Below are 10,941 nucleotides of genomic sequence, written 5' to 3'. Positions count from 1 at the left end.
GAAAGGCGTCGCGCGAGTGGCACCTGACAACAACTAAAGGCACGGACAGTGCTCCACGCTGGACAATTATGCGTCAATGCATGAGAGAGAGGGGAGAGGAAAAAGAGATAGAGGTGGCGCTTCTACGTGTTTCTAGTAATCTTCTACGGGCAATATAATGCTCCAGGCTGGCATGTAAACAAAGCAGGTGAAAATGCAAAGGATTCAAGGAGATGATAATCTAGTTTGGACCAGGGTTGTGGTTGGAAAGGTGATGGGTGCAGCTACCGGCCGCATCACTGGCCCGTGCCTTCGCGGAGGCAATGGCCAATGGGTGGGTGTGGTGCCCGCGTAGGCCATGCCTTATCAGCGCGCGTGCAGCGCGAGGACGACCGGGAAGCAACGGGGCGGGTCCCGTCATCATATCACTGTGCCGACCAAGCGGCGCCGTGTGGAGCAGCCGCGAGCGAACGAACGCGGTAGCAGTCGCGTTGAAGGAGCAAAAACAAATCTCAAGTCTCCCACGCCCAAGCACGTGGGCGCGCGGGCTATCCATTATTTTATGCATGAGACTCTCTATAAGTATGGATCGCCGACGACCCGGAAGGCCATCAAGCAGCAGCAGCAGCAACAGGATCGGAGCTCCTCGCTCGCTGCGCTAGCTTAGCTATAGTAGCCAATCGACCGAGCACGTCTCTTGACTCTTGTACTTCTACCAAGGTAGCCACAGGGCATGGGTGGCGACGGGGACGTCCCGAGCCGGCTGGAGAGCATCCTCACGGACACGACGGCGCCGCTGGCGGAGCGCGCGTGGGCGGCGGGGGCGGTCGAGCTCCGGCTGCTGGCAAGGCTGGCGGCGCCGGCGGTGGTGGTGTACATGATCAACTACGTCATGTCCATGTCGACGCAGATCTTCTCCGGCCACCTGGGGAACCTGGAGCTCGCCGCCGCCTCGCTCGGCAACACCGGCGTCCAGACCTTCGCCTACGGCCTCATGGTACGTCACGACTCTGCACTCCAGTCATCTCTAAATCACTCCGTGCATGCCGATCTGCGCGCGTCCCTTGATGACACTCCGTCGTACTTATGTAACTTATAATGTAGTGAGACGTTTTTCAGTTTAGTAGTAAACACTCCCGGTAATTAAGCATGGGGCATACTTCGTTCCAGCACACGCTCTATCTGGCAAAACCCACAGCTTAGAAGAAGCGTGAAAATTTCTCTTAGATTATGACTGTGTGGTGTATTACTGGGCGTATGGAGTGTCGTCCGGCTCCACGTAATGTTTCACTTTTGTTAATTGCCATTGCCAAGAGTCAAGCTCGTGTGTCATGGGTTCCATTTGTTTATGGATATGAGAAGTTGATGGATTGCAAAACGACAAACAGACTTCGACATTGTTTTGATCTACTCATAGCGCCAAATCATGAGTCTTCAACCAAAGAACACCCGTCAATTAATCGTCGACGTACCATCCACCTCCTCACACATATCTCCCCACCCAGAGAGAAAAACGCGGCCACTTCACTTTTTGGCGCTACCACGCCATCGTTGTGGCGGCATCCAAAGAGAGGAGCCTCAAAGCTGCACAGCTCACCGCCTCAAGTCATCAACCGTCGCTGCTCCTGCTATGGATGGATGGGCCGTGCCGTAAATCGCAATCCGGGGCCGGTGCCCATACACCAGATCGGGTTGTGTCGATCCCCAAACTGCAAGCAAGTATGGCCCTTGCCGTCACCGGGCCGCTTTATCCGAGGATGGCAAGGAGAACATGTCAGGAAGTGGAGAACGCGCCGGGGCAGGGGGGTAGAGCACCCGAGCTACCCCTAGGAGTGACTCGAGTACATTCTAACCCCTTGTAGGGCCTAAAAGTATGATCATCGAGCACTGAAAGCCACCAAGTATAATATCCATTCCAATAAAATTAGAACACCTCAAGATTACAACCATCATTGGGTGTTCATCTTAAACCAATGTAGACCTATATCTTAGCAGTTTTATATTTTCAGGAGAAAAAAGTAAGAGAATAAATCAGATAAAGGGAAGAGAAGAAAATATTTATTTTGTTGACATGAGGTCGAAGGGAACATGGAATATAATACTGGAAAGCGTAGGGCATCCACAAATGACATCTAGTATATGTTGGTTCCTGTCTACGGCACTCATGCACGGAGGGGAGCTTTTGATCTGTGGGGACATATGCACCTTATATGGGAAAAAAATTAGTAAATCAACAAAAAGTCAACAATTCATGAAAATATTTTTGAAATAAACTTGACCTTCTATTGTACTCGTGAGAAATAAAATCCACAAAAAAATATATCCTTTTGACTTCTTTTCAAAAAAGACAATTTTTTGGCTAAAATAGTGTGAATAGTGACCTATAATAGCAAATAAATTTTGTCTTTTTTGCTGTGAGGTCAACTTTTGTTTTTTTTTCGTCGACATTTATATATCAGTGCAAAAGTAAGTCAAGTGTTTTGTCAAAATAGTTACCTATTTTGACTTTTTATTAAAATATTAAAAAAAATCCCCATATAGGGTGCATATACAACCAGGAACCAAAGTGTATTTCCCACTCATGCACAACACAAACAAATGCAACAAACAACAACCCATCTATAGATGAGCTACATTAAGCATGTAATATCATGATGATGCGATCAATGGCATGATGAACCATTCATTTTTTTCTCTAAGAAACGAACTATTGAAATTACAAGCTATGCTACACCAATGTGTCCTTGTGTGCAGAGGGGGGGGGGGGGGTTACGGGGTGATTTCGCAGGTTTTAATTAGGGATAAGTGACGCTCGGGCCCACCCTGAAATTCAGGGGGAGGTTTGATTAGTGGGATAGGAGGACTTTTTAAGTGAAACGAGATCCTCTGGTATTGCAAGGGAAGTTAGGTAGAGCTACAGTTCGCTGACTTTGCTTCGCCACAGCCGCACTAAAGCAAGGTGGCTCAGTGTTTAACTACAGTAATTACTCACATTATACATCACATTATCTATGGTGCCTGCACCACCTCTCTGACTTGCCTTCTTTGTTCTACACAAAGAAGTATTGTGCTTCTCTGCCTTTCCTTTTGTATGTCAGAGGAGCCGGATCCTTCGCAAGTTTACGTACAAATCATTCGTAGGTCTAGCATTTTTGGAAATTTACATACAACAACTAATAGGATGATGAGCAGAGCACTGCAGTACGTCCTTAACAAAGAAAGATTCTAGTGATATAGAAACTTAAGATAAGATGGATCCTGGCGCTTAATCATTGTTTTTGATGCAATGTATGTCCAGCCATAATTGCAATAGAAACATAATTTTGCTATGGAAACTACGTTTCTGAACACCAAGCTGGCTCAAATGATGCTCATGCTCCCATGTGTATGGGCATCATCGCCGCACATGGTGTCCATACCTACCCACTCCCCCAAGGTTCGGGTGATGAAGGAGAGCCACCGGACTAGCTAGGTCTGGACCGGACTGCCCATCGCCTTGAAAGGGGTCGCGCCGGTGGCAACCCAGCCACCACCAGCTACCATTGTCAGCCAGTGGACCAGCGACAGCGGGCGCGTGTACCTCGTGGGCTTGCGTGGACGGCGACTTGGAAGGCAGGCAGGCCGTGGTCTGGCCAGACAGCCAGAGCGTGGTGAGTCCCACCGTCGGCAGTGCCGTCAGCGGGAATCCAGGCCTGTTATTGACGATGCCGTCAGTGGGGGTGAGTGATGAAGAAACCAATCTCAATCTGGAAAGAGCCAAGCCAATCCACTATTTAGCCGGAGCGTCAACGCCAAGAGGGCACAGACACAACACGCGCATATACGAGGCGAGCTAGCTATAGCCCCTAGCTCCATAGCCTCTCTCTTGTCCTAGCTACCAAATCTCACGAGCATCATGGCTGGCGGGGAGGAGCATGAGCATGGCGCGTCGTGCCGGCTGGAGAGCATCCTGACGGACACGTCGGCGCCGATGGCGGAGCGCGCGTGGTTGGCGGCGTCGGTGGAGCTCCGGCTGCTGGCGCGGCTGGCGGCGCCGGCGGTGGTGGTGTACATGATCAACTTCGTCATGTCCATGTCGACGCAGATCCTGTGCGGCCACCTGGGGACCCTGGAGCTGGCCGCCGCCTCGCTCGGCAACACCGGCGTCCAGACCTTCGCCTACGGCCTCATGGTACGCACGGAGTCTGTCCTCTCATCTCTAATTCTCTATACGTAGCCGCAATGCTTCGATGGGGTAGATCGAAATGTTTGGTGCGTTTGTGTTTCTCTGGCCGGCGTAGTTGGAGCCCATGCTCATTGAGAGCTGAGAGCACATGATCTTCGGGTAGATGGAAATGTTGGGGTAGATCTTCGAGAGTTGACAGAGCTAGCACATGCTCTCCGACGGGTATGGATCTTGCAGGCAGGCCCCTTGTGGCTTGGCAAGATGATGGCCACAAACCCACCCACGTACAGCTTAGAACAAGTACTGTTTCCTGTTACAGTAAGTACGTAGTGGATTAGATTCTGGCAACCCTGGAGTGGATTAGCCTATGACGTCGTGTGCTTATTAGTAGAGGTGGATTGGATTAGTGGGAGTACTAGTACTAGTACTAGAGGCATGGAGTGGCCTTGGCGAGAGGTCTATGCATGGCATGGCAAATGGCAGGCCCATTTGGCACAAGCCAGTGATTCATGGCGACTTGGTACTGCCTCCATGGCGACTTGGCACAAGCCAGTGATTCATTCCGTCCTCTTCTGCCTCTTCACTTTCTTGCTGGCCGTCTCTGAACCGTCCACGTGGTCGAAAGCAACGTGTCCGCGTGCCACCTGCCTGCTTCGAGCTCCATCCATTCCCCCATCTAGGAGATCTGTTGCCCTAGAAGGTGGTTGGAAAGAGGCATGGAGGGAGGTAATGTCTGTCGGGATATGCATAGTGACCACGTTAAATGTATGCAGTGTGTCTGGGTCCTACTAGTGCCTAACAGTCCCTTGATAGCAGGCTTATCTTCAGCTTAATTTAATCAGAATCCTATCAGTTGTGGACTCTTGTCTCTCTCCTCGCAGAAAATAAAATAAAATACTAAAAGTTTTGGACTGTTATCGTCGCATTTATATATTCTCCTTTCTCGATCAATGGGTAGCATCCACGGCTAGATGATGCCCACAAGTCCCCAACCCACCCACCCCCTGCTAAGCAGACGGAGCGTGGCACTCATATTTCTTACGTACGTACTCTACCACTGGTAGATTAGACTAGATTGCGCGCGACAGGTCTAGGGTTGGCAACGCCTATTTGGCATGCACAAGTAGGGCCACCCATACATGCATGGCGTGTTTTCCATGCACGGTCGAAAGCGAGATGCCACCTCCCACTCTCCATCTACTATGTGTCATCTTTCATCTAGATCCACACACATGATGTCCTCTATCTCTCTCACTCGGTTTCTTGGCTTCTTCCCTTGTCAATCACACGCCACATGGTGCTTAATTTGTACACTTCCACATCATACAGGACTTCCATTCTTGCATCATTACTGAGTAGACCCAGAAGCTCTAGATCCTCCCCACTCTCTTCCCTTCCCTTTTTGGGCATCTTCAAGTGCTTGGACCGTTCCCATTATGGACTATATGTGGTCCTTCAAAAGATAACGGTGTGACCACCTCAATAAGTGCGCAGTGTGTCTGCTTAAGTCAAGGCAGCTTGTGCTCCATGTTTACCCTGACATCACGGCTTACAGATTTTTCAGTGCTACATAAAATACTGTGGTAATCTTCACCACACAAAAAGAAGAAGAAAAGTTACAAATCTCTAAGCAGAGCACACTGTGGGGTGATCATATTTTATTACTGCTAAAAAATCGTATTGCCAATGTGTAAGCAAAGTATGCTTGCCTTCCTTGACAAATGACGTGACCTGTCCCATCAGTCTTGGACTGTTGTCGACGGATTGATATATTCTCCCCTCTCAATCAACCAATCAATCAAAAATTGATAGCGTCCGACAAGAGCCAAGCTCGTTTGTTTATGGGTGAGAGGTACTAGTAATTTGTTTATCGGTGGGAGGTTGATGGATTGGTATGGCTCGTCGGCAACTACACCTCGCCCCATATGTCATTTGGAATGTCTGTCTTCTAATCTTAAGTCTAAATGCTGTTTCGACCCCACTTAGTCGTACCAATCATGGTGGTGTAGCTGCCAGCTCTCCGGGGAAATATCCTGTGGTGTCAACTATCACATGATACCATCATACCGTGATACCATGTCACAAAAATCAAATTTACATGCTTCAAAAAATTCCAGAAAAATTGTGCATGTTCACAAGACTATGTCTACTAGCCCTAAAAAAATCAGATTCAAATTCAAAATACACATTGAGAAATAAAAAAGACAAATTCAGCATCAATAGTGTCACAAAAAGACAAAACACAAATGTTACTATTCACCTGTGGATTTTTAGGGATTGTGTGAACATGTCTTGTGCATATTCATGATTTTTTTTGAAACATCAAAAATTCTGTTTTAAAACATGGTATCATGTGATATCTTCCCTCAGCTGTCGAAGGAGGCTGCACATTAATGGAAAATCTGGACTCATCCACCAGATGCACCTACTCAGTAATGATGCATGACACGTAGTATTATACTTTAGAGTCTTTGGATTCTCAATGTGCTTCTTGAGATTGATTACTAGTTGCCTTGGCTGTTGTTTTTAGTTGATCATCAGTTTATCTTCATTGTTTAATTTCCAAAACAAATCCAGCAATCAATCAACAAATTTGAACCTCTTTCCTTGTTTATTGAAAACACAAGTAGATGTTGTTTTCTAAGAAAATGCAAAAATGTTTTGCAAGTTAGTATGTAAGAAGAAAAAGAATAGATGACAATGGAGGGAGCAATATGAAAGTAACTCATGATGATGAATCTAAACTACAAATTTGCTAGAATGCAATTCGTGGCAGTCCTAACAATTAAGACATTACGCTTTTGTTTTTGCAGCTGGGCATGGGAAGTGCAGTGGAGACCCTCTGCGGGCAGGCCTACGGTGCACACAAATACGACATGCTCGGAATCTACCTACAGCGCTCCGTCATTCTGTTGGGCTTAACCGGCATACCACTTGCTGTGATGTACGCTTTCTCGGAGCCACTCCTCTTATTGATGGGACAGTCACCGGAGATAGCCCGCGCCGCATCGATCTTCGTTTACGGCCTGATTCCTCAGATCTTCGCGTACGCCGTCAACTTCCCCATTCAGAAGTTCCTGCAGGCCCAGAGCATCGTCCTGCCGAGTGCTTACATCTCAACGGCAACACTCGTTCTACATGTGATGCTGAGTTGGGTGCTCATGTACAAGGTCGGCCTTGGGCTGCTCGGTGCCTCACTGGTGCTGAGTGTGAGCTGGTGGATTATCGTCGGAGCGCAATTTGTGTACATTGTCGTGAGCCCGACGTGCCGGCACACGTGGACGGGATTCAGTTGGCAGGCCTTCTCCGGTTTGCCAAGTTTCTTCAAACTCTCCGCCGCGTCTGCCGTGATGCTGTGCCTTGAGACATGGTACTTTCAGGTGCTCGTGATCATTGCTGGATTGCTCCCCAACCCTGAGATTGCCCTGGATTCCCTGTCTGTGTGGTGAGTATCATTGGACTTTGAATCTTGATGTTATTCCTAGTAATAAGTCTGCAAAATTGGTGCTAATTGGCTTGTGAGGCATCTGTGGGTGCTAATTAACTTGTGATGCGTGTGTGCAGCATGACGATTTATGGTTGGGTGTTCATGATCTCCGTTGGGTTCAATGCCGCTGCAAGGTTCGCAAGTCTATATTCAAAGGCCTTGATAAACATTAGCATTGCGTAGTGACAACTAGGTAAGTACTCTAACTAACTAATTGATACGTTTTCTCTTCAGTGTACGAGTGAGCAATGAGCTTGGCGCCGGCAACCCCAAGTCTGCATTTTTCTCTGTGTGGGTCGTGACCGGGCTCTCTGCAACAATCTCTACCATCCTTGCTGTTGTGATCCTCTGCCTCCGCAACCACATCAGCTACTTGTTCACAGATGGTGAAGCAGTTTCGGACGCGGTGGCAGATCTCTGCCCGTTGCTCGCCGTAACCCTCGTTCTCGGTGGCATCCAACCTGTACTGACAGGTAACTTTTAGAAACTTTCTGCATGACGAAATGTGCTATCTTCATTCTTGTCTGGCCCATTAGTACAACTTTCTAGAGTGTTCATGGCAGGTGCAATTTTCAAACATAAGTAGCTGGTAGTATCACTACCCCATCTACATTTTGTTTAACGTTACAATTCCTATGCAATTTCAGTTTTTTAATTCAATCTATATTTTTTGTTCATAGTTACTGAATTCCAATGTACCCTGTCGGCCATGCACAAACTATTATGCCTATCCTGTTATTTTAAGGATATAGTAGGTTTCCGTACCATGATTTGATTAGTTTTTGTATTCAAATACAAGAAAAGAATAGGCTACTACAAGATGTAGACCCTTAGGGAAGAAAAGTGAAGGTACAAATTAGGGAAACAAGTCTACCATGTTTTCTGATGCATATGTTCTCTCTTGAGATACCACATATTCATGTTGATTTAAATTTACTAACATCCATGGAAACATCAGGTGTTGCCGTTGGGTGTGGATGGCAACAATTTGTTGCTTACGTGAACGTCGGCTCTTACTACGTTGTAGGCGTTCCACTTGGTGTTGTTCTCGGTTTTTTCTTCAATCTTGGCGCAAAGGTGATGGATCTGTCTATGAAATTTTCATATATATATTCAGTGATGATACAGTCTTCAATTCTGTGTTCTAACTTGTTTTGATGGAATCGCATGCCTACTTGCAGGGTATTTGGGGTGGCTTGATTGGGGGAACGGCCTTGCAGACAGCCATTCTGCTATGGGTCACCATAAGAACAGACTGGACCAAAGAGGTATCCCTTATTACTACAAGAGCAGAAAGTTGAATTTACATTTCCGTTCTTTTAAACGAAATTTGAAATGATGAATAGCAAATTAACTCCCTGATGTCCGAGGACACAGCCTATCTTTCTTGTCGCCATATATGTTGTCAGAAGTGTAACATACAAACTGTTGCCTGCTCATTGTCGTTCCTTCCATCACATGATTTAGAACCTTCTTGAGAGTATATGCTTGATGCAAACTTATCAAATATATGCGTTGAAAAAGATGCACTATTTAACTGTATTGTGTTTTTTCTACATTCCTCAGGTAGAGGAGGCACAGAAAAGGTTGAACAATTGGGACGAGAAGAAAGAGCCTCTCCTTGCAGGGTTCAAGGACAATAACAAATAAGTGGACCAGTCTAGTTTTGTGTTTCCAGTTATCCGAGTCAGAAGTGTACTGGCTATGAGACTCGCCGTCGGCGTGGGTGGGAGGGGCTGAATTCAGGTCTCTTTATTTTCGCGTAGATATCTATGAGTTTATGCCTCAATTTTTTGGATGACACGCCAGTGATGGGCTTGTTAATACATACTGTAGTCTTGGTTAGCATGTTACATCTTTCTTTTGTTGAATTGTCTTTAAGTTATTGGTTTTCCCGTCTTTCTTGGAAGGCCATTATTTGGCGACTTTGTAATACATTTGTAATTAGCTTGGCATGATGCTGAATCAGGTAAAGAAAAGGGTGTGAAGTTTTGGATAGGAGACCGGAATAAGTGTTGTAGTTTTAGTTCAAATTTGAACTAAAAGAACCACATTTAGTTTGGATAAGAGGGACTAGTAAATGGTTACCCTGCATTGCGACGTGTTATAAATATTATAGTATTTAGCATATGATTTACCTGCCCATATTATTGTGACTGCGTTAAAAAGTAGAATTTTATTTGATAAACACTCATTTGGTAACTTTATTGACTTATCACATAAAACACAATTTTATTTGATAAGTCAATAATTGGTGTGACAATTGAGGCGGTTTGTAGCAATGGAAAAAGCGGAGATGGAAGGAAAAAATATCAAAACAGAAAGAGGGAGTGTGGAATTTACTAAGTTAGACGAAAGAGAACTGCAGGACAGGACTTTAGTGTTTCTTTTTTAAGTTAGGAGATATTTTTAAGTAGAATATCCTCTCCACATGCACACATGAAACCCAAGGTGCAACAAGGTTTGTGCTAAGTCCAACTCCTTTAAGTTTGACTAAGCTCGTAGAAAAATATGCTAACATATACAACACCTAATGTCATCATTGAGCTTGTTTTATCAACCTTGCTGCACCAATGACCATGTGAGTAGTCATCCGTGGACCACGGGTCCATACCAATAGTTATGTGGCTTCTACTCTCTCACGTTCTTCCACTACTAGAAAAATCCTATAGGTAGACAGGTGTAACGCCCTCGATGCGGCTATATCTCCCACGTGTCGAAGCACGACTTAGAGGCATAACCGCATTGAAAGCAATGTCGCAAGTGAGGTAATCTTCGCAAACAATCCATGTAATACAATAAGGGAAAAGATACATAGTTGGCTTACAATCGCCACTTCACACAAATACATGAATAAAGCATTACATCAACCAGATACAATCAAGGTCCGACTACGGAACCCAAAATAAAAGAAGACTACCCCAAATGCTACACAGATCCCCGATCGTCCCGACTGGGCTCCACTACTGATCAACTGGAAACAGAACAACACACAGAACGAGATCTTCATCGAGCTCCTTCTTGAGCTTGGTTGCGTCACCTGCTCGGTAACATCGGCACCTGCAAACTGGTTTTAGAAGTAATTGTGAGTTACGGGGACTCAGCAATCTCACACCCTCGCGATCAAGACTATTTAAGCTTATAGGAAGGGTAAAAGTATGAGGTGGAGCTGCAGCAAGCGACTAGCATATTTGGTGGGTAACATATGCAAATGAGAGCAAGAAGAGAAGGCAAAGCACGGACGAGAAACTATGATCCAGAAGTGATCCTAGAACAACCTACGTCAAGCATAACTCCAACGTCGTGTTCA

The 10,941-nt window shown here is 46.0% G+C and overlaps 1 protein-coding gene across 2 annotated transcripts; it reads left to right on the top strand.

Annotated features, from left to right (window-relative positions):
* Positions 1 to 588: 588 nt before the first annotated feature.
* LOC125546164 (protein DETOXIFICATION 40-like) lies at positions 589 to 9,629 on the top strand. Of its 2 annotated transcripts, none has more exons than XM_048710332.1 (7): positions 589 to 976; positions 6,958 to 7,589; positions 7,709 to 7,765; positions 7,866 to 8,104; positions 8,590 to 8,708; positions 8,813 to 8,899; positions 9,198 to 9,629. In XM_048710332.1, exons 1-7 carry the CDS (start codon positions 713 to 715, stop codon positions 9,279 to 9,281), a joined length of 1,482 nt encoding a protein of 493 aa, XP_048566289.1. In that variant the 5' UTR covers positions 589 to 712; the 3' UTR covers positions 9,282 to 9,629. The 2 variants fall into 2 exon arrangements, with proteins under 2 accessions (XP_048566289.1, XP_048566288.1); XM_048710331.1 differs by lacking the exon at positions 589 to 976 and adding an exon at positions 3,713 to 4,150.
* The last annotated feature ends 1,312 nt before the right edge of the window (positions 9,630 to 10,941 follow it).

Source organism: Triticum urartu, chromosome 3 (assembly GCF_003073215.2).
Source record: "Triticum urartu cultivar G1812 chromosome 3, Tu2.1, whole genome shotgun sequence".
In the NCBI taxonomy this organism is placed as follows: domain Eukaryota; kingdom Viridiplantae; phylum Streptophyta; class Magnoliopsida; order Poales; family Poaceae; genus Triticum; species Triticum urartu.
The sequence above is the reverse complement of the archived record's forward strand: the minus strand, read 5'-3'. Positions and strand labels throughout refer to the sequence as shown.